The sequence below is a fragment of the Necator americanus genome, chromosome III (genome assembly GCF_031761385.1).
Source record: "Necator americanus strain Aroian chromosome III, whole genome shotgun sequence".
Lineage (NCBI taxonomy): Eukaryota > Metazoa > Nematoda > Chromadorea > Rhabditida > Ancylostomatidae > Necator > Necator americanus.
Window position 1 is genome coordinate 428,077 of NC_087373.1, and position 24,621 is coordinate 452,697.

The 24,621-nt window shown below is 37.0% G+C and overlaps 2 protein-coding genes across 3 annotated transcripts; one reads left to right on the forward strand and one right to left on the reverse strand.

The window, feature by feature from the left end:
• Positions 1–4,778: 4,778 nt before the first annotated feature.
• Positions 4,779–13,735, forward strand: RB195_008193 (uncharacterized protein; the record flags this gene model as incomplete). Of its 2 annotated transcripts, none has more annotated exons than XM_064194587.1 (3): positions 4,779–4,804; positions 4,918–5,044; positions 13,577–13,735. In XM_064194587.1, 3 exons carry the CDS (start codon positions 4,779–4,781, stop codon positions 13,733–13,735), a joined length of 312 nt encoding a protein of 103 aa, XP_064045731.1. The 2 variants fall into 2 exon arrangements, with proteins under 2 accessions (XP_064045731.1, XP_064045732.1); XM_064194586.1 differs by lacking the exon at positions 13,577–13,735 and adding an exon at positions 5,153–5,224.
• Positions 13,736–13,965: 230 nt separating this feature from the next.
• RB195_008194 (uncharacterized protein) lies at positions 13,966–24,621 on the reverse strand (the record flags this gene model as incomplete). Its single annotated transcript, XM_064194588.1, has 5 exons — positions 13,966–14,019; positions 14,111–14,123; positions 23,559–23,596; positions 23,696–23,809; positions 24,565–24,621. 5 exons carry the CDS (start codon positions 24,619–24,621, stop codon positions 13,966–13,968), a joined length of 276 nt encoding a protein of 91 aa, XP_064045733.1.

A 24,621-nucleotide genomic window follows, 5' to 3' on the forward strand; every position in this document is an offset into this window, starting at 1 on the left:
AATCCAAAGCTAACAAAGTACTGAATGTTAAGTAGAGTGGAAAAAGCCAACACTTATCTCTAAAAAACACGGCAAGTAGGTAAACAATTCACAACTCAACAGAATGCGCAACAACGCAGTGATAACTTCCGAATGTTAGCGAGATTCGAAGAACGAGCAACGTAGCACCTGAGCAGTAATGGAACTACTTGTTTCGTAAACAAAAACAAAGAAGCAGGTGTAAATACCCATACCCTAAGGATAAGCAAGCTGTTAATGTTAGGAAATTTACTTCCATGCCCGCTAAGGATAAGCAAGCTGTTAATGTTAGGAAATTTACTTACGCAACCGCAAATTCCGCTAATGTTTACGTATTATATATATATATATATATATATATATATATATATATATATATAATACGTAAACATTAGCGCAAGAATCTGCTTTTGGGTATTGAATACGCAATGATTACGTATTATTCAAATATTCGTTCAGATAACAATGCACGGTAATGGATACAAACCGTCCTCTACTCAAACCTAACACAAACTTACAAAATAAATTAGAAGACCGCGTAGCAAAGCAGCATTGATAGTAACTGACATTTTTGAAGGACGCATAAAATACTCACTACCTAGTAATTCCCTGTAAAAAAAGATCCATGGAAAGAGTTACGGAAAATCAGCACTCTAAAAATGGCAATATTTCGTTGCAGAGCTCTATAATGCTTGTAGTCGCAAAGACAAACGATCATACTTGCTTTCAATAACGAGGGGATGTCCCACGACAACGTGACAATGCCAATACTTCGGTTAAGGAAAGTTAAGGAAACTCGCTAATCGGAAAATAAGAAAATTTGTCAATAGGAAAAGAATGTCTTCTCATAAACAATTTTTTAAAAAAATTATGTTTCCCAAAATGAAGCCAAAAAGTGAATCTATTAATGTCCCTTCAAAAACTTTTGGCAATCACTCGCTGCTTCACATTTCATAGAGAACACGGCATTACGAGGCACATCATGCTGAGAATCTCCCTAGTCAGCTAATTACTTATGGATGAAATCGACTTCGAAGTGAAGTTCATTCTTAATAAAAGAAAAAACAAACGACAATCGGAATTCCAGCAAGTTCCGCAAAAATGCATGAAAGTGAACCTGTGCCGTTGACGATGTGCAAGATATCTACATAAAAATGTACAAATAATGTACTATTATCAGGACATATGAACCCTGCTTATAAAATGAAGACGTGCTCCTTCGTTGTGAAGCGCTCTATGAGAACGAATTTCTCTGAAGAAAATTAAGGAAGGTGAAAAAGTGGTGCAGCTGCCAGCTTCCAGCATGTTCCACAACTCATAAACAGAACTCATTCGTTGCAGTTAAGAACACTAATGCAATTCCATTAGACACACGAAGCTAAAACACTCGATTTCCGACGAAAAATTCCAAGGCATCAGTTGAATGTCAACTTATCTGATCGATAAAAGCGAAAGGAAACAATACTGGAATATACGTTTGTTAACACTGTCGACAGAACTGGGAGAAATGAAAATCAATTTGTTCATAGCTATACGTCTAATCAAACACACATTGAGGCCCGAGTACACTGCACTGCATAGAAGAATATGAATATCAAATTTCACGAATAATCCAAATAATGCTGAGCAATTAATAAAAGGAACACTGAGTAGTCGGTTTCTGGAACGTCGCTTCCGAAAAGTCCACAAGTGATGCTGCAGCAAGACTAGCACAAAATGTCACGTCCACAAGAAAGATAGCGAATAAACACAAAATTAAGAAGAATTTTGAGTGCATTCTGTCGAATTAATAACTTTAAGAGCAAATAATTGTTTGAAATGGTCTGGTTTCAGTCCAGGCTTGTCTCGGGTAAATGGGATGAGTTAGTAAGAGAAAATAGAACGAGGTGAAGATTCGCTCAACTTCTTCTTCAATGACAAGATACTAGAACATTACCATGTTATATAATAAGTGCCTAAGGCAGTATTGAGTCCGAATGTGTTTAGCGTCTCGCGGAAACAGAACTTGATTCAGTATTTAGGGAAGAGTGATTCATGTTCTGTACTCAAAAGCTAATCGAAATGCAGCGCCTCGGAGTAGCCATTCTATTAAAACATCACTAGCGAAATGAACAGATGCTAGTAAAGGGCACTATTGAGAATGGTATACGATTAACAATAAGTTAACGAAAATAATACATGAGAAGAAATCGAAGTATTCGAGTGAATTACATTCAGAAATATTAGTGTTCGTTTAAATAAAGTAATACTGAAGAAGAGCTAATGAATCCGCAAAAGGTTTTTCGTCAGACAAAACAATACAGATGAATAGTTGCCTAGGGGAAATGTAGAACGAGACTAATGACTGTTCATGACTTGCACTCGCCTAAGGGAAGCCAGAAGAGGTCAACGTTTGTTGACGAGAGAATGAAAAGCCAATAAATGAAACTCACCACCATTCTCGTCCGCGAATACGATTAAGATGAAATGTGGCGATAACACTCAACAACGGGTGGCGCGATCTACCGCAATCTACCACAAACTACCATAATCAGCAAAACAATCTAATGAGAACGAGATCATAGCGTGCAAATGCAGAAAACTGTATAGCTAAACTATGGGTGAAAAACATTGATCTGCAGGTTCATCGCCATTGTTTTCAGAGGAGAAGGAAAAGAAAAGAACAGAAAGAGTAGCAGGAGAATCATCGCGACGCAATTGTGGTCCCTCCTCGCTGGCAAACAAACGACGGATTAGCAAGCGGTCAGCGGCGGATTCACCTCTTGTTGCGGCCGGGTTCGTTCGCAGCTGAGAACAGACGTGCTTGAAAAATAACCAAAAAATCATGGTAAAATACAAATCTGACAAAGCAAATAATGTTCATAATTGTAAACGAATGTCTTTATTCGCTTTTTTCACAACCCTGGCGGTTCGGAAACGCATCAGTCCAGTCAACGAGAAGAAGAACTGACGCATATATCATGAAATGAATAGGCAATCGATGTCTGGGAAGTGCGGAAGTTTTCTGCAGTTTTCAACGAGAACTAAGAAAAAGTCGGGAAGAATCACAAACACAAAACGTGACTGAACTGCAATCAAGGCAAATTAGCAAAGAAATTAATCGGATCACTTATAGTCGCATGATAAATATTATTTAGTTTGCAAGGAAGAAAGGAACACAGTTTTTCTCACGAAATGAACAAGAAAAAGACATAATAAATGTAAAGGAGTCCAAAGTATATTTCAGAATAGTATAAATATTCATACTATGAAACTAGTTATGCTAGTTTCACTGAAGAATTGGCATGAACGTCTCTTCGGCAGATCAAATAATGAAAAAGTCGATGGCGTCCTACATTTTTCCAAGCTGAATTAGTACAAGGGATTTCTCTCGTGAATGGGAAATATGAACCTTTTTGCATCAACATTTCAGAGTGGAGTATAGTGGGGTAGATTTTCGGTGTAACGTAGAACTTCTTTTTTTCTTTTCTTCTTTTTTGAACAAAAATGTCCAAACTTTTAAGTAAGTTATCGCGCAAGACAGTAAATTTTCACCACTTATGGAGTTTTTTTTAACAGTGAAAATGTAGGCAAGCGTGGATTAAGGCGTGCTTACCGTCTCATTTCCAAAATGTTTCCTTTGAAGCATTTCAACATTGATTTGTTCTCAGCGCTGGTTTGAGGAAATGTCTAATCGCGCTGATTCGAATACCGTACGAGGGGTAAGGTGTCGTTGGGGGGCGGGCACTCAGTGGCGCCCTTATTTCTCGAAGCTGTAACTTACTTTTTTTTTCTCTTATTAACTTAAGTTTACATAGATCATATCAATTTTGTCATAGATGCTCTCCTAAGACTAATGCTTAGGCCTCAGGGCCCCGATTGATTTGATTGTTTACTTCGGGAAATAAAGGCGCCACGGAGTGCTCCCCCCAATGACACTTTACCCCCTTACGAGATCGTTCCACGTTCTTCTCATCCTCAAAATGGCCCAATTGCATGGTAAAATCGCTTAGGTTTGAGTAAATACATGAAAAGGGAAACATTAATGCAGAAATGGATGATTAGAAAGGAAAAGAAAGAGTTAGTTGAACAATTCAATGAGTTTTTCAATATTGCAACAAATTTTGAACACAAAATCGCGGGAAAACAATCGAACAAAATTGGAACAAAACAGCGGATCCGGGGGATTAGGCCGAATCCATGCGCACACCGATGTCGCGTCAGTGCAACGAGGTGGCGCAAAGGGCGAGTACCGCCCTCCCGACCATAGTGCGTCCCTGTTAGTGTCGACATAAACTCTCCTAACGGACGCCAGGAACGATGTAGAGTGCATTTCGATGCTCTGTGAAAGCTCGACGAGTTGTAAAGGGAGTCGTATGTCGCTGATGCTATGGCTATGGCATAGCGAGCGCAATGGACGGGCGGCGTTACACTGATGGAAACATCAAAAACTCGTTTTCTGTGGCGGGGTGTCGGATTATCGTTGCAAGAACCTCGCCAGTCAAGACAAAAGACGTGGGGACGAGCACTTTCGGAGTTCTTCTGTATGGTAAATGTAGGTGTAGATACGATAGGAAAGTGATGAAGAGTCAATCAATAGGTGAACCGGTTTGAAAATTGCGGTCGAGCGCTGTGATGACGGTTAGTTTTGAAGGTTATGCTTTGAGAACGGTATTCCGATGAATGTTATGACCGGAAGGCATAGCATCCAGTAGTATTCATGTTTCCTACGAGTTTTCTAGCACTTTTTTGGAGCGTTGTCTCTGTCTGCTTGCATAGATATGATAAATAAATCGAAGCTGCTCAGGTGGAACAAAATTCTTCGTTTTTTTTTCTGTATTTTTGAACTGTTTCTTCAGTTCCTTTGGCAGAACAATGTATGCCTTCTGAAATGAAATTTGTAACCACGTATTTCTTAAGGGACAATTCAAAGACAGCAGTATTTTGCTTTGAACCCGGCGTCGCCGAAAACACAACTGACGTGGACATCGTGAACGGAGCACGTCCAAGTTTCATGGACATGCACTCACCGGACATAAAAAGAGTGGTAAAAAGCAAGATAAAGAGCTTTTTCTTCTTCTTCAGAAATTCCTTTCAAAAACTCTGCTTTTTACACGGAATAGTTGAAATAGTGTAATAAGTTGTGTATTTACAGAATCAGATTACACTTATGGCTGGCTGTGTTGAAGCGCTCTATTGGATACTTTCTTTCTTTTTTTGCTACTGATCGTCCAACAGAAATAAAAATTTTCATATTTTTGAGGATGAAAAGCAGGATGAAAATAAACATGAGCAACGCTGGAACACCCTTCAAAAATGCGCTCGGTTAACAGAGAAAAATAAATACTCTGCTCGTTACTGTTTTATAATAGTTAGGTATAGAACAGAAGAACCACAAGGTGTTGATTCCGTGACAAATTGTATATGTGAGAAATTCGCATGTAAATAAATATAAGATTGCACAACTGTTAATCTCTTAAATTTACTTTTGACGACAGATAATGTAATTAAACGAGAAAAGATCCCAGAGTCAAAACTTCGCATTCCAGACGTGAGAGTAACAAACGAATAAAGATGAAAAGATGCAGAGTGACAGATAGCTGGGCCAAATTTTATGAATCTTAGGATTATGGTAGAATTTTATCAACTCATTGTAGAATTATGTTTTGCTGTAAAATATCCAAACTAACCAGATTTTTTAAAACCAAGTTTGATAGTGCAATTTTTTTAAATTACTTAGCTAGTCAAATAAAAGAATGTGACAATTTCTGGGGGTTTGTCTACCAAAATTATTAGCAGGTAATAAATTACTACAAAGAAAAAGAAGAAAAACAATTATAGCTTTCTGTATTAAATATCTTGGAGCGGAGCAAAGTTTGCTACGGAAGCATAGATGATTCTAATGCACATGCTTTTTTGTAAAGAAGTTGAGGCCCTGAACCGGAAGGAGGAATAAACTATTTTCTACTTTTTACAGTGTATGAGTCGTTTTATGATAACATTGATGTCTTTTTGAGTAAAAATATCAGAGATGTAATTTAGGGGTTATTCCTGCGAAAGGAAATTTCACTCTATTACATATCACCTATCTTATTACTTATTACCTATTTTATTATTACACCTCCAACACTTCCAACCAGACATTTATAGTACTGAACGGGACTAACTCGAGTATAGTACGGTAACATAGAAGGTGTTTTCTAACGGGACCTTTTCGAAATTTCCTAATTTATTTCTTATAATGTAAGCAGCCGAAAAGCATTCTTCAAGGGAAACTCTGACTATCGTGGCAAAAAAAATCAGCGTGAAAAAATCTGTGCGGATTTTGGAAAAATCATTTAACACTGTGAGACTGTGAGTTGCAATTTCAGCAGCCGCAGATGTTGCGCCGCCCGAAACGGCATAGGAAAACGTTTGAAAAAAGAAAGTGCAAGACTTGTCTCTCTTTTGATAGGTTCATTTAATTTTCCTTTAGGTTTTTCATCGCTCATCTGCAGAATAGTCCTACTGAAAATAAATGAAAATTGCACGAAGAGGGTTTGCACTTGAAAGTTACAGAGTGATGGTCTTACATTGTGGGGACATTTGAGATGTACCATTAGAATTTTTGGAAATGAGAGATGAGGAAATGCTATCGAAAAATGTGTGGAAATCAAATGATGAGTGAGGTGAAAGGCGGAGAGGAATGATTTCATGATCGGCTCTTTCAAACGCCTCTGCGCCGACCTCAATAACAACTAGTACACGCCAAATGATACGGAATGTACGTACCTTTTGGAACTCAAAGCAAACGAGTCGCGAAAACAGGGCAAGTTACCGTTGAGAGCGAAACTTCCTCCCTTTACCTGCTCCTCTTTTCCCTCACGAAACTTTACACTATGGAGATAAGGATAAAAGAATAAATTTGCTGCCGGATTAATCCGCTTGGGATGCGCCATCGCATTTGGCTGCAAAATTTGAAATCGTTGAGATTTCTTCAAAAAAAGAAACCTTTAGCGATTTCAAAGAAAAAAAAGGAAAAAAAAACACAAAAAGGAGATGTTGAGAAATAAATCAAGAAGATACCAAGACCACATAAGTAAAGGTATATTTTCCAACATTTCAGCCAGAAATGAGGCACCTACAGATTCAAAACTGTATACAACAGTTGCTTACAAATAATATTTATGTAACCTTAATTGCTTGCCATAGAAAGCGTGTAATGAAGCCATTGAAAAAGGAAATGAATAAAACAAGGCCACTGCAGAAGCCATAGATGATTCACGTAGCTGTTTTGGATTTCATAAGCAATTGTACAATTCCATACGTATGCATGCAAAGCAAATCTAATTCCCGATCAATATTTTCGCTATATTTATTTATCATTTTTCTGTCATTTGAAGCACAATATCTGTGATCTCTGATATATTTTTTTCAAATCGTTACTTTTCTTTGCGTTGCGGGTAATTAAAAAAAAAGTGTTTATACATTTCCGTTGGACTAAACTCACAGGAAAACAACTGTTTATTAACGGGGTCACACAGAGAAATGTCAGAAAATTATTAGTGTGGTGTTAAGAATGTAGGTGAAGTTTGCAAAATAAACGGAAGAATTCCTCAACAGAAGAAAAAATCAGGAATGAAATCACTTGCATGAACGTTTTACGAGGATGACATAACATCGGCATAAAAGCCGTCGTATCCAACAACCACTCCCATAGCAATAGGGCACACCCATAACAATTTCAAATGATGTATAAGTTCCAGGAATTTTGGGGGACTCTCAATGTTGAAATATGTAATGTCGTGAGAAAGATCTGTAGAGACGAAAAGAAAACATATAATATGTGCGATGATTCCAATGGATTTTTTTTCGCCTAGCAGGGATCCATCTTCATTTCTTCATTACACAGTCCTAAGCGGACATTTTTAGTCCTAGTTAAAGATGAAAAACCGAATCACCAAGAAAAATTAGGAATAAACAAAATGTTATAATTCAATTTAAAAAGGTTTTGCTCAAGTTTACTGTAGCTAGGGAAGGGAAGAAATGTGAATTTTAGAGTTGGAAACCACTATGCTAGAGACCATGGATATATTTGAAAATATTTCTTTTAAACACTTTTATTGTATTTTTGATAAACAAAATAAGAATAACAAAATAACAAATACGAATAACAATATCGATTAGGAGTGTCAGATTTGATCGGATTTGAAAATTGTGGGCAGACGACGTCTTCATGAGAAAGGTACATGTTGAAGCCAAACAAAAAGATGGACTGTATTTGACTACGTAACAACGTTCATGAATAAGACATCAGTTCCCAGATATAGCAAATAAGGCGAAAAAAAATCTTTTTGATCGATAAAATTTCAAACAAATATACATCGTAGTCCGTGCAGCAAACGTATCCTATTGCGATGCATGACGATAGTAATTAAGCTCGAATGGTAGTGCCTAGTTTTAATGGGTTTGTTGGCTGGAAAAGGCCGAAGGGTGCATGCGTGTGCGTGCAACTCGAGCCCAGGCCAGCATCGTGACGATCTTTGACTTCTGCCGGATGGTGAGAACAGGTTCCTGCTCGGGAACAGAGAAGAAGTCGATTCCCTGGCGACTCGATGCTGAGGTGTCCAGTGACGAGTTTGAGGTGGCCTGATTTAATCTGCTGGTGTGCTTTTCAGATGACGTGCGTCAACGCCGAACGACATCATTTTCCTGATGGATAGGTTTTTTTTTATTCGAGCCATGACAATCCAACTGCTCCCTTCATGCATTTTCAACTGCTAATAGCACTATAAGGATCATTTATAAGCGTTAGGTAAAACCGGAGAATTATCCGATGACAAACAATGGTGGCGATATGTTATTGAAAGAATCGCAAAGCTGTAGATGTATGTTGCGATGATTCACCATTCAACATTTTATGAGCACCACAAAACGGAGATAACAACACGCTACTGTGGATAGAAAGGGCTTAAATATAAAGAATCGGCGAAAAAATGAATACGCATGCTTTTCCTGAGAGGAGCCCCCCCCCATCAAATACTGTCGGCCGATAGAGTCTATTAAAACCACTACAAAGTTTATTAGTCATTTTAAATCTGCCCGTCATTCCCGCTTTACGACTTCAGTCATCCGTTTATGACGTCGTTTCGAATTCTAATATCGCTTAACTGTTGAGATTTCCCTTCTCGTGTGATTCTTCGATGACATCACGGATTATATATAGTAGAACTTTGGGACGGATTATGATATTGGTGCAGTAATGACGAATTTTCGAAATTTTCTCGACTAACACAAGCATATGTAGTTCGTGGCCATCCCTAGGTGCGATTGGAAACGTTTTTCTGCTCATTTCGCAAGAATGGAATCTGGCGAAACAAAAATGTCATTTTTGTCCTATATGAACATTTATCAGCGCTTTTTTTAAAACTCCCAGTGAATCATCCACGATACGGAAAAAACATCAGATAGATTCCCTTCGCTTTGCAACGGAATGGGCAACAAACGATGATTCATCAAATGTGATGAAAAATAAAAAAAATCGGATGAAAAACTAGAATCACTTCATAATAACAGCCAAGGTTGGCAGTTGAAGCGAGCAAATACAAAATATAAAAGGAACAATATACGATAATATGGTCATAACAAATATGTATATCTGAATAGTGGAACGGTGGAAAAAGTGATTTTTTGCTAGTATTTCTAGCCTTTGTTATAGTCTAGGCAAACCTAGGGATCCGAGGAAATCCTACTCAAGGAAATGATCGTCTTTGTCAAGCGCTTTATACTGCCAACCTGGCTGCTACGCGTTTCTATCTGTGGGATCCACCGAAGCCATTTGCGCAGCAGGACATTTTTTTTGTCTTTCCTTCTTCTAAAGTACAATATGCAATTTTTTGGAGGATTTTTAAGGATTCTCTGTCGTGTAGAAAACTCCTCGATTTCTACGCTATTACAACTACCTCAATGATAAGGTTGAAGCAAAATAAACCTTAGGTAGATCTGTTTTAGAGAAGGAAAGGGACAAAAATATTTTTTTTTCCAGAATCTAGGACAGCCGGAAAAGGTAATGGTACTGCGGAGGATTGTAGATGAATATAAATAAATAAATAAATAAATATATATATATATATATCGCCACTCTTCCTAAACAGTGATCTTTGATGAATGCGCATAACAAAAGAATTTAAAATCTATTTTATAAAGAAGACAATTCTTTGTGGAAACTATTAATCAGAACATTGTAGAGAAATCTTCACAAAGAATTCCAGAAAACAGCAAAAAAGTCTGGAACAACTGAAAACCGTTGTGTTGATTCAAACCGCAAAACCTCCTTTGTGTATTTGTTAGTGGAAGGTGTGACCAATGTGTTGTAAACAAGCATATGATGTATGTTCAGCTTCCTCGCTGTTGTTTTGTACATAAAGTGACAGAGTATGGTCCAAAACAGTAGGATTAGTGTAGGATTTGAGGCTCACACTCCAAATTGAGATCTGCCGTATACAAATAAATAAAAAAGGAATTGTCTGTCAGAACTTTGGAAAGTACACCTTTTTGAAACTTCCAATGATAATTTCTAGCAGGAAAACTGAGGAACTTCTTGAGCAGAAGTGAAAAACACTATGTTTTTGCTTGCGTTTCAACTAATCATCTTCATACAGCTAGCGATGAGAGTTCCTTAAAACGTTATTACACAATGATTCGTACAGGCGCAGCGCAAGACAGCCAGTTTTGGTCGCCTTTTTTACCGCAATGAAAAGGCAGCCGTAATCGGTCGATGCATCATAGACTGCCGAGAAATGGGGAAGTGAAGGTCGCATTTTTTCTTGGAAAAAGTTTGCGTTCGAACAGGTAATCTGTTGGAAAAAAGAAAGTCCTGGGGTGTGGGCGTGACTAGGTTACAATGTATTTATCAAAAATTTGGTAATACTTTAGTAAAGGAAAGGTTGATTTTTATGTCGCCTTATTTTTCGAAGATCCTCACAAAAAATGTAGATGTGCTTTTAGTCGTTTCGATACGCAATTCTTCAGGATAAGCGAAATACGTCCGAGGTATTTTTAGAGTTTCCGCCAGTCAAACTCCACGAATCGTGAGACCCGTTTTTTTCCACGTTGATGGTTTTGAAGAAGAAAGAATAATACATTTTTATTGGAGTGGACAGCTTCTAAAAATCAGCAGAACTAAATGTTTTAAGGAAAAGATTTAATGAGAAAGAGGTAATGATATCTGTACAAGTGGCGAAGAGAAGGCAGCAAACACAACACGTCCGTTAAAAATTGATCCATTTGATCTTCTCTATAGCAGTCATCGCGTAAGATTTAAGACTGATTTTTTGCCATAACTAATCTCAAGCTCTCGCAATTCTTAAACACCTCAGGACATCTCATTTTCATGCGTGTTTCCTTTCACGGCAGGTGTTTAAAGTGCACTTGCGTTTCTTAGAACTCACCTTTTCCTAGAAGTTAGGGATTAGGATTAAAATCTTTCTGCTGTGTTAAGCCCTTCGTTGGTGTTATCAGAGTCAACTCCTTCTTCGATACTCGTGCTGATAACGTTGCAAATAAACATTAATGGTAATTTATTTGTAAACATCCAACAAAAGCGTAGGAGATGAGAAAAGAGGAAGTGAAAGAAAAAGGAAAAGAAGAGTTGCATTAGACCTCAAAGAGAAATCAGGATAGAGCTAAAAAAAGAAAAATAAGAAAAGAATGAAGAAGAAGAATAAAAAAAAAGAAAAATAATTTTCAAGAGATATTCAAGATAAGACAAGTCAATCGCTACATAGGTTGTTTTTTACAGAACACCGAAAAATTCGCTACTTTAAATTCTTGAGTAATACTTAGTTAAACGGGGAAAAAGGAGATCTGCCTTTTCTTGAATAGCGAATTTAAAGGTTCCCCATGACTGTTTCGTTGTATTGCTTTTAGAACGTAGGAAGTTATGGGCATATAAATAAAATAGGATTTGATTGTATTAGATCTGGACATATAAAGAAGAAAATATCCGAGAAAGACCACTTAAGAGGTTTTTTCTTGAAGTCTTTTTGAAGGTTTAGTCACTCAAGAGAATTAGGCTATAGAAAGACTGGAAGTGATATTTGGCCCAAAGAGAACCTCACAATATTTTTTATGGACAGAGTAGGTACACGAATTTAAGGAAAATAGGTGGACTGCAAGCTAAAAAAAAACAGGAGAAGAGAGAATCCCATTCATTCAAGCGTGATAAATCGTATAGTATGGAGTGCAGTGCATTTTACGTTCAGTATGAAGGAGTACAGCGGAGGAATATGAATGAGTTTGGAGGCGCATAGATATGGACGAAAATGGAGTGTATGCTCATATAACAGAAACAATGAAATTGCCAAAATTTGAGAACGTAGGATCCAATATCTAAAAAGAAAAAAGTTAAGATATTCACCTTTTCGATTCTGCACTGATGGATTTTTTCGACCAGAATTAGGAACGGTTCAGATATCCTTGATTTAGGAATGTAATAATTATAAATTCAGCGACAAGCACGAAAAGAATGCGAAAATATTATTTCCAAAAAGCACATTTTAGCAGTTTTCCCGCGTATTTTAATTTTAACGGACTGTCAGCTGCAACTTTTCGTGTACCTAGAATAGTGTTTGGTGTGATGAGATGCGTTCAAGTCGAATAGGCGTTATAGGAAAGCTTCATCTTAGTTTATCATTAGAATTTCATCCATCTCTGTGCATTAAGGAAATTTCTCAAAATCTCGCTAAAACCATTTAAAATCCTACGGAAAAAGTTCAAGTAAAGTGGTCAATGGAGGAGAAGGAAGTGAAATCTCGGACTAATTCTGAGAAACACTACCCACGCATATGCCCCCCCCCAGACAATGGAGAATACTGAAAAAAATCGTATTATCATGTTGGAGCAGGCGTAGTAGAGATCGTACAACTTTATTGGACACATAAAGAGAAAGAAAGTCCTCTAATCGAAAAACCCTGGCAACCTGAGAAAAAAACATCAACGCAAATAATAGACTTATAAAAAACAAAAAAATAGGTGGTTCTGAATCACCGTAAATCTTTCCAAATCAGTATTCTAACGATTTAATCAAGGTTAGGGCACAGATGCACTGTATAATCGCCGAAAGCAAAACGTTGGACGGAATCATTCTGGATAATCCAGATTTCTCGTTGGAAAAAGCCTGAATGAACCAGGAAATGGGCCGAATTCTGCGTTTTCTTTGCGCTCTGCAACATTTTCACAGATTTTTGGAGCAGTAACTTCAAGTATTTGGAAGAAAACAACATTGCAACGTATTGGAACTCTTCTATTCTAGTTGATGTGCAGAACTAATATTCTCGTAAGTGATCTAGAAATCTTATAATTAATGAGACTGGATCTTACTCTAATGGACAAGCATGTAAAGAGTATCGTGGAGGATCAGTGAGAACTATGAATTTTTAAATTTTTAAGAAAACCCAAGAAAAGGTGTCTTTTGAGGCGGAAGTGGTACATTTTATGAATAATAATAGAGTTCTATTCTTTGTTAGAAAAATTTCCACATTGTCTTAGAGAAGATCCTTATGTGAAGAAAAAATTCAATGTATACTTATACTGGTTCTAGAAGAACAAATATCATAAAATGGAAAAATACCATAGAATGGAAACGAAGAAGAAGGAAGAGGAACGACCGGATGCTGGATTCATGCAATGCCTCGCTCGGAATGCACCGGCTAGGAGACACACAGCTTTTCAGTTATCAGCCCTTATTATAAGAGTATGACTGAGGTTAACATAAAACGTCGTTATTTTTAACACATCGCCGATAAGAAGAGGTCAACAAATCGTTGGATTTATTTTGAGACTTTTCTATTGCTTAGTGAGCGTTGAAGACGTCACCGCAAACGGCTTTCATTGAACACATAAAGTGCACTGTAATATTTGCCGAATTGGCGGGTCTTATCAGGAATTCCGTGCATTTTCACATTTTGAGAATGCACTAGCAGAGCAGAATTATCGACCGGTAGGATTCCCTGGGTATCGGTTATTTGAAAGATGAAAATTCAGCTGAAATGTGTTGTATGAAGGGAGAGGGAAAGAAAAAAAAACGAACTAGAGTATTCTAAATAAGAGACAAAGAGTGAATGAAACTTCGTACCAGTTGAAGTGCACTTCAACCACAAATGTCAATCAGGTGACTCATTTTCAACGAGTTGGGCACGTTGTACGAGAGTGAATGAACAGCACAAACGACCCGATAGAGTGATACTCCGTTGACTTTTCCATTCTCATCGAAATGACTCATTCTTAATCAGACCTCGTCATTAAAACTAGCGAATTTATTCGAGAGCAAAACGAGAAGAACGAGATGAGAACGAGACGAACCGCTTTAGATGAGAAAACGTGCAGCTTCGCTGTATTTCTAGGTCAATCACGTCTTCAATTTGCCTCTTAAGGGAGGCATGTCGTCGACAAGAAAAAAAAAACTGCACAAGATTTGATGGCAAAATCGGAACCGAAATGCTTTTAGCTAAGAATTGAAAAAAAAAGAACGAGGACGGCTATAGTAAAGGGAGACTAGGCCCATTCATTTTTATGAGTACATTTATATTCGCAAGGAACGATCACAAAGTTGGTTGAGATTCTTTTCGTAAATCTCTGGTTAGAATCTCAACACTTATGATTAATTAGCTTTTGCGTTTCTTGACATTTAGGAAAAAAACGAAGCAGCGAATTTCAAAAATACGTAGGAGTCAGGACTGAATTTTCTTTAAAGTGAACCACGAATCTAGGGCGGTACAAGTTTCAGGTGAGTTATGCCTGTACGAGCAGTAGATTATGGAGAAGGGGTGATTCCGTCCACTTCTTCCTAATTGCCGTAAAAAGCACCCCGAACATGCGGTAAGTGCACACGGCTGGTGCGCTCCAATCGAACTCGTTGCGGATAGTAGCGCGCCGGAACGCTCGAAGCCGTATTTTCCGGGCCGTTTTTTTTGCGACAATTAGGAAGGAATGGACGGAATCACTCTCCTCCCCATAATATATGACTCCGTATAGGCATAACTCACCTGAAACCCGCACCACCCCAGATTCGTGGGGTGATGTGTTTAGGTGTGGAATCCATATTCAGTCGTAAACTGTCTGGGTTACTTGTAGCATTCCATCTATGTATGTGTATACATACACGGAAAACACTGCTTAGGATAAGAGGTTTTGGACCCGCCGCTTCTTAGAAAACCCGTTCAATCTGAGCTGATTAGCTATAATAATCGTTGACTATGTTTATGTGTCTTATTGTGAGCACAAATAATTGGCCGAAGCTTATGATTTCTTACTCCGGATGACTAAACCGCTGTACTGAATTTATTACTTTAAAAAATCAGAGTTGAATGAACAACGCCGTAGTTTCAGAAAAAGAGAGGTCCTGGAGATTGTTGATCATCCGAAGTTCCCTGGATCCTCGAATTCTCGAGCCGTTTGCAGCATTTCCGACCAAGTAAAAAGATGTGAAAGTGAAATTATTCGTGGGATCAAGCTCTTTCCTTTTGACAAGGGTCCAAAATTGTGAATGTGAACCTTTTTCAACTGCCAATATGAACAAAAAACTGACAAAATAATTCAGAAAATGTTTAAAATAGAATTCATGCAAAAATTTTCGCTCGTGAAGGCCATCCGACCGCAATGTAGCAACGGTAAAAATCGAGTAAGAGAGCACAGTGTTCTACGTGAGTGAGAACAGAAGAAAATACAAGCATTGCAGTGAAATAAATAAATAAATAAAAACAATATGTTCATATATAAACAAGCTTAGTTCAACTATCAAGTTGTACTCTCTACTACGAGGTCATCAACTGTTAAATGCTTTAACACTGTTTTATGACTGACTGCCCGCAACAAGTAAGAGAATTCCATGACCCTGCACCCTGTTTTCCAGATAAGTCCTTGTTTTATTTGCATTTTCGTTGAAGGGGTTAGACAAATTAACCAATAACCTCAAAAAATAGATAGAATTATGAGCGATTTCCCTGCGAATCCGTTTGCTAGAATTCCATGGAAAAGAAAACTACAAATCCTTTAGGATAAAATATTTCTTCAATTTTGAACAGAAACAGGAAATAAACTGAGGTAGTGCAAAAAAAAGAAATGCGTTTTGCTTACAAAGACATTGTCAAAAGGAGTCCAACAAGGTATTCTTTCCTAGCATTTCAGGGAGGAGGAAAAATTTCGTGACACCGACTCATTGGAAGTTTCTTTACGAACAACGTAGAATCAAAGGAGCGTTGGCTTAGACTGATAACAAGAATCGTAAGTGGTTCAACTGTCACTGATATGGGAAGCAGAGAATGTTTGAGGATTAATGGAGCGATTCTGAAATGTGCGGAAAGGGCGGAGTCGCTAATAGTTCAGTTCATTTATTCTTTTTGACAAGAAATTTCCCTTGAGTGGAGCTTAAGAGATAACCTCATGCGATGAGTCTCAAGGTTTCCAATCGAATAATTCAGCAGATTTTCATCACTGCGGAAAGATCAGAGAAATTTTAACCATATGATTGGATACTGTCGTCATGTTCTCCGGAATCCGTAGAGCCTACATATACATACTGTAACATCAAGTTATCTTTCGAACATTGTTTCCCAATGCATACGTGCTATCCTGTTTTGCAGAACTCTGCCTCTTTTTTGCGAAGAATTGCTAAAGACGCGCTATCTTTTACCAAATAACGATAAACAGCTGTACTATAGAAAAAAAAAACAAAGCGAAACGAAACGATGCCTCATAGAGCGTCAACGTCCACATTTAGCATGAAGTTTAAGAAAAAAAACTGTCATCGAATTCAGCTGATTCAGAGCGATGAGTGGGTGTCGTTCTGGTATGAGTATGTCACGGAGAATTTATTTTCGTTTTAATCATTCTCGAGGTAATGGAAACGTCGAGAATATTTAATGTATTGCGTGACGAACCACATTTTATCTCTGAGCAATAAATTTTTTCAAAAATCCAGCGGATTCAAACTATGTTCATATTTCAATGATTGGAAATAGGGTGCCAGACATTCAAGATAACATTTTGGTTTGCCTAGCATCCATTACACACTAATTTAATTGTTTTCTTTTGTTTTTCCTTTGTTTCTCTTTTTCTTTTGTTTTTTTTAATTGTTCTCAAAAAAGGAGTTTTGAATCAGACGAACAAGTGGTAGCTAATCATAAAAAATATCTTAAGGAGGCCACAGGACAAAAGAGAAGGAGATAATGCCTGCTGCGATTGTTGAACACAATGTGACGTAGGAAAGAATTACTTATCTCAGGCCGGAGAAAGTAATTATTTCAAGCGGAGAAATAAAAACATGATCATTATTGTTCGTAATTGATATTGATACCAATGATGTAACTATTGCTAGCTATTGCTACCTAATCGAGTTCAATATTACTTATTTAGTTAATATAAAACATATAAATTTTGCATCAATAAAAAAGAATTGAAAAAAATGTAAATGTGCACTATGTGAAAAGAAATAGAATGGAATTGAAATTTAGGATATAAAGCGAGTATATTCACGAGAGAATTGAGCAACAATCTTGCGGATAATGAAATTAGAACAAGTGCATATACATAGTCATCTAGGCATCATAGGTAATTTTTGACAGCACGATAGTGGTGTTGATTAATTATTTATTAGTTTGAAAACACCTACACGTGTGCTATAAAACAAAAACAAGACCGAATAAAGCTGACTAGAATTCCGGCCAAGTTTTACACAGCAAGGCTGATCCTTCACAGCATAATATGTGATGGGTTGGCAGGTCAACCTCCTGGCAGAGAAAGTGAGAAATCCTTACGCGAAATCCTTTTCCCAAATCCAGAACGCTACAGTAAATTACTTGTTCAACGTTGACAGTTGATCTGAAAAAATGACAAGTGCATCGTGTGGTTGACTGTCACCGCTCGTGCAGGATCATTCATATTTCTGCCTGAACGACAAGTGATCAAAGCTTCTCTAAGAGTCAAGGCTGCCAGGTCAGGTGATGGTTGACGATAGTCAAGAAATTACAACTGAAGGGCAGCGAAAAGATGATCGCCTCTTTCAAAAACACTAATTCTATGTACAATCGATCTCATCGATTCATCGAACATGATTGGTCGAAATAATAATTGAGATCAAATTCTGTCAGTTTCACTGAGGCAGTCCTTTAGACATTGAAGTAAGCCAATTATAAGGCGGGATGCCATTAAACAAGGAAATTAGGTAATTGTATAATATATTCAGGATTTCACCTTTTCAGCTTCTCAAGAAAGCGATATTGCAGAAAGCTTAGCCACGAATAAAGGATAATAACAACCTCGGGTCCGGCTCAATTAAAGAAACCAAATATAATAATATATAACATTGAGGATTTAAAACAACTAGACGAACAATTAATAATGATAATTAGATAAACGATTATGTAGACTAATTAGACAAATATAGGATAGATCCAAATGAAAGACAAAGAGCAGAAAGGCGGACCCTGCAATAAGGCGGAACAAACGCTAGGAAGAAGGAGAATAATAATAACACATAATAGAGCTAGTATAGAAAAACAAATAATTAAGTTATTTATATTTTATCAATTATTAATTAATTAATTAACAATTAATTAATTAATAATTTATAAAATATGAATAGTACGGAGGAAGAGTAGATTTGCAAATGTAAATAAGAAATATGTAAACGGGCGACATGAACTGACATGGAACGAAAATCAGAAATAGAAAGATTTGAATGATTGGTCTTATTTCCACTTTAAAAAAAAATGCAGTTGTACATACTCACAACCACACATCTGCTAAAATTCATAATTTTCATGAAATCCTAAATATCATAGGCCTTGTGAAATCCTTAGGTGAACTAGCGAAGATTTTCGGAGGAAATTATGTTTAAATAAATTTAGACTGTGAAGACTGAATGTACATCTTGTCTACGTGCTTCTTCCGTTGATTTGCGACCGTTTGACGTCAATGGGCTCAAGAGAAGACAGAAAAGAAACACCGCAAGATTGAGGATTGCAAGCAAATGAAAATTTTCTTGCAGTAAAATTCTTGGTAACAAAGGAACTTCGGCGGAAAAAAAAACGGGAATTTCAAGCACACGCAGATTGGCATCGATCTATGTACATCGACATGTCGATGGTTCTAGGAGTCATGTATGTCAAAATGATAAAATTAGATTACTTGCGATACTTACAACTACGTATATACCTCACAGACTGCAGCTTTTCGATATCATAGCACAATTTCTGGAATTGTGATTAGTTATTCCAGCAGAAAGGAAATCTAGAATTTGTAATGGAGAATACTTGGACATATGTCCACGAATATAAACAAAAAGAAGAACAAAAAAGATTAAAGTAAACAAACAGTAAATAAATAAGTGAATAAATAGTAAATTTGCGGTGGCGAATTAACGAAAAATTTCTCTCAAATGTTTTTTTTCCAAACGTTGACAGATTGAGTATATGAGAGAAGCAATGAAATAGTCTGAGTTCCCTACGAAGAGACTAAGCATGAATAATTTTATTTCATGAATAACCACACATCCATAAACTTACAGAAAACAACGGAAATCCCCCAGAATTCTCCCGAAAGGTTAATGAACACGTATGCGGGCCAGAGGATAAATTGCACTGGCCAACCGATATATCACATCGGTGTTCTCATATATCCAGACAAATCTTTTGTCCAATTATTGATCCTGGAGAAATGAAATGCTTGGACGTCCTTGGACGGTATCGAGAAGGAAAAAACTATTGATAATACAAAGATAGTGATGATCTCAAACCAATACGAGGTTACAACTCTGTCTTTCGAAAAATGATTATACTGTTTTGGTATATTACAATGTATTTTCCGTTACCATACCAAAAATTTTATATGTTTTTATTTTTTGTTCTTTTTTTCAAATTAATGTAATAATAGTGCTGGTAATCTTACAGTAATTTCTACTTCAAAACAAAATTTTATACTTTAAAATTTGTGATTTTGCCACACTATAGCAAAAAGCCTGTTTTTCACTTGAGAATGAATGGTAGGTAAGTAGCACCAAAGGGAACGATATATTGGTCAAAACTAGACAGTTTTTGCTGAACGTTTTTCGATCCATAAGAAAATGGGAACGTTTGGACGTTCCACCGCAAATAGACAGAAAAGAGGGAAGAGAAGAAGGAGAGAAAAGAGATAGAAGAGAGAAAGTTTAGATTGAAGATATGCGTTTTTATAATGGTTAAAGTTAAAGGCACAGAACGTAGAAGAAATATAAGCCGTTTCCCTGTAAGCAAAACCGATTATATTTCGTCCATTTCCTCTCATGGCTGCAAAAACTCGGAAAAAAGATAAGTAGAATCCGTAGGAAATTTAATAGAGAAGTTAGAAGACTGATAGAAAAAAGCAATTTCCCTAGAATTTGAGTTCAAGGCCGTCATTTGCTGTGAGTTCTTTTATGGGTTTTTAAAATCAAATTTAAGTGTACTTCTATCAAAAGTGATATGAATTCAAACAGATACACAACATATCAAATGAATAAAGCAATGTATTAAATTTATTTCTACCTGCTCATGATCAGCTATAGAAATCAGCTCGTGATTTTGATTAATATTTGATTTAACTGCAGCTTCGTGCTATGTACACAGAAAGTGTCTGGTTCTGAACAGAATCTACAATATATAATATGATAATTCGGCGGAGAATTGGAAATAAAAAGGGCATCTGCTTACTATCTTCTTCAGAATTATATATGCATAGCCTCTGAGAGAGGAATGTAGCAGTATGTAATCACTCGAGAGTCATTGCAATGTCTGTACTTTGAGAAAAAATGTAAATAAGTTCACGCGTGGGCAACTGACTCGTAGGATGATTCATTTGGTTTGAACGTTTGTGCAGATTTCCTGACCTTTACGGATAATTTATAAATACCAAGGACATAGTAACGGAAGTTAATACACTATCGAACTGTAAAAGCTGAATCAATCGCTGAAGTGCAACTTTTGAACTTGTTTGGGATGACTGAATGGTTAGGAATGAAAGCCTAGGATGACTTATCACCAAGTGAAAAATCCTAAAATAATAATAATTATGAAATGTGCATTTTCTAAACCACATAGATGATGAATATTCTTGTGCAGAACCCACGCCTGACTGAATAAAGACAGATGGTAATTAAACGAAGAGCCATTATTGCCTTTCGGCCTAGTCACATTTTTAAGCTCCCATTTCTCAAAGTTTCCAAAATGACTGACCTAAAAACTGAAGTGAGGAGATAACTGGAAAATACTGAGAAAGGAGGGGTGAAAGCTTTCCAGAACTAAAGAACTTCATCCTAAAATTAGCTGCTATGCATCCTATATTAAGGCGTTGAATATTAGTGTTATTTAAGTGGATACCCATGTGAATTTGAGATGTTTTAAGCTTTTAGGGAAACGAGAGTCAAATTAGTCGAAAGAAAGATTATTTACAGTGATCAGCTGCAGCACATAATTCTCTTGCCACTTGAAAAATCGGTAATCTTATTGAAGAGGAGTATGAGTGAAAGTAGAACATGAATTCCAGTTGATCGCCAGAGAGAAGGATGAACATTGCTAGGATAATTGAAGCCGATAAAAGATCATTTAAACACGACATTGAAGAGAGGGTGCGGCGCAGTTGGTAATAGGTTCTGCTGCGGCTGCACGGTCGATCGTTGGTTCGAAACCGCACTAGTTGTTTAAACGAACCACTTCATTCTTCCGCGTTCGATAAATTGGTACCAGACTTGTTTGGGAGGATAAAAATACTGACTTTATGCATCGGCTAGAACCCGCAAGTAATTGTGTAGCCTAGACTCGCGTTCGTAAACGATTCCGAATTCCCAAACGATTCTGAATTGAAGTGAACACATTGGCGCATCCCAGGAGGTTTGATTAACGTCAGACCCTGTATTTTTTCGTATTTAATTTTTTAAACGTTTTTGATGCTGCTCATATTTCTCTATCAGCAACGAAAAAGATGCAAAACAAGAAACAGGGTTATTACTACGTCTCTTCTCCGCCTTCTACATTTTTTTTTCGAGTGCAGAAATAAAGAACTTTTCCAAAATAAACTTATACTAATAAATGTTATAGTAGTCCTTAAGGTTCATACTGATTTGGAATAGTTTTTTTTGTTGTAGTTAGCTGCCAGGGGAAAACAGTTACAGTAATGATGCCAAAAAGAGAAAAAGGAAGACCGGGCACAGTACAGAGGTGTTGAGAAGGTTTATCGCAAATCATACTCAAAACACAAGTGTACTTCCAATTTTAAGCAGAGCAAGAGGAAATCACTGTCGCTCAAGTTGATTTCAATTAATAAAATGAGAATTTTTCCAAAAAAAAAAGTTGGAAAAATATGCTCGTATTTATGCAAATACGCATGGTATTCGACAAAATTCGTTTCCACAAAGCTGACAAACATAAATGTTGGCACAGGAAAATGTGGAGTATCCCGAAATTCGGCTTGCTTGCACGATGCACTAAAAATCGATCGAAGAAAAATGGCGGGAAACAGGGATGAGAACATCTGATGGGAGTCCATGTGCAGTTAGGCAAGGCTGCAGATAGGAATGAAATAATTCTGGAATAGAAAGCAAACGAAAAAAGTGTGGAAGTAGAAATATTGCAGAATGAGCAGAATGTGCTCGCTATCACAATTTAAAGCATGTAGTTATCAGAAGATAAAGGAAGAAAAAACAACAGATTAATGAGCAGGAAAATAAACGCAGAATGACGATTGGCTGGAACAACAAACTCAAAGGGAAGCGAAAGGATATTCTTTCTCTTGAAATGAGAGGTTTTGAAAAATAATTAACTTGAGAAAGTTTACCATAAACAGCTTTGAATGATATTGGGGAAAACGGTTGAATCTGGAAGATGTTTTTCGAAGCATTCAATTTTTTTTTCCAGAAAATTGGAAAGAAGATATCGGTTGGGATAAATTCCTCGGTCCTCAATATAGCTTTAAGTATATTTCATTTTATTTATTTACCTACTTGTTATCTATCACGGATCAATAGTTGTGATTCAAACTATGGATGTAAGATTCTAAAGGATATTTGTGGTGGCGTATAGCGCAAGAAAATCGAAAAAAAAGAAGAAAAAATCGTTCCATTTCGCATTTCACTATGCAATTTTATACAATTGAACGTATAATTTTCATTCAAGTGACGTCAAAAGACAGAAACAATCAAGAACTAAAAGAAAATGAAGCAAAATTAAGAAGAAAAAATAAAATTAAGGATCAAAATAAGTGAAACTAGCCCAGAAGACACCTTTATCCACAAATAACTTGGGAATCCGAAAAAAGACAGCACAATTTACAGCGTTTACAGAGAATTTGTAACATTACGACCTGTTGGCAGCTGATATAACTTTAGCATACATGGTACAAAATTCCGGAACTACTGTAGTATGAAAATTATTGTAAAGACTACAATTTCCTGCACACTGAAGCAACATTCATTCGCCTTTGATGGTTTTGATAGACGATTTGCGTGACCATAAAGGAACGTGTGAGAAAAAGATGTTGTTCGATCATCCAGAAAATGCGTCACAAATCCGTGAAACCTCCCCATCGTAGCCGTTTTGGACACGTCATCCTCATACTGATGGAAGAGCCATTAAATAAACGGCATAGCGATAGAACGTTGGAAACGTGGAGGCTACAGAGATGTAAGGAAAGTAAACTGAAAAGCTAACTCAACCGCTCGTATCAGTACTGTCCCATTTGTAGCTACAGCTAAAGAAGTGGCGAGAGGAGATCGAGGCGAAAAGCGGCTGAAAAGAGGTTCGGTGGGACAGCCATCAATTTGTGTCGACTGAGAAGCCTTGCTTCTTTTTTTTCCAAAGAATGCTGCGCTTTCTGCTTAAAAGCCTTCGCTTTCGTCCTTGAGGACATGTTTCCAACCGTTTTAAACACAAACATAATCTTCACATTTGGTTTTCTTCAATACAAATGAATATTTCAGATAAAAGCTTGTTGACTTCATTCATTTCTCATTCATCCATTTCTTCTCAGGCCTGAAAAAACTGAAACAAAAGTTCAAAAACTGAAAAAAGTTAAGTAGAACCCGTAGGAAATTCAATAGGAAAATTAGAAGAGTAACAGAAAATAAGCAATTCCTAAGAATTTGAGTTCAAGCCCGAGTCAATGTTGCCCGAGTTCATCCTAATTGTTCCTAACATATACAGCAAACTATACGCCTTATATAAAGCAATAGAATAAAAATAAACAAGTAAAATAGAGCTCAAAGAAGAGCATCTGATCACGGATTCTATTCTGTTGTGGTTAGGGCGTGGATGCTTTGTCGTTACACGAATGTAAAGAATGTTCTTTTTCCCGTCCCAGACCGCAGCTATTTGTGGATGGCAAAGAAAAGAGAAATGAAGGAAAAAGGCGAAAGCAACGATGGGGCTCAACTATACTCCAAAGCTTGCATTGAATAAACTGACACATGGAGTATTCAGAACAATGATTTTATTTGATCGTTTCATAAACTACAGTTAAAAATGTATGTCAGCATTCGAACAAGTATCCAGAAAATTCTTCACTCAAATTTTGGAGAAATTTCACCGATCCAGACTCGAGCATTTGACTGATGGCGGCCTTAGAGTATGCTAAGACTGACAT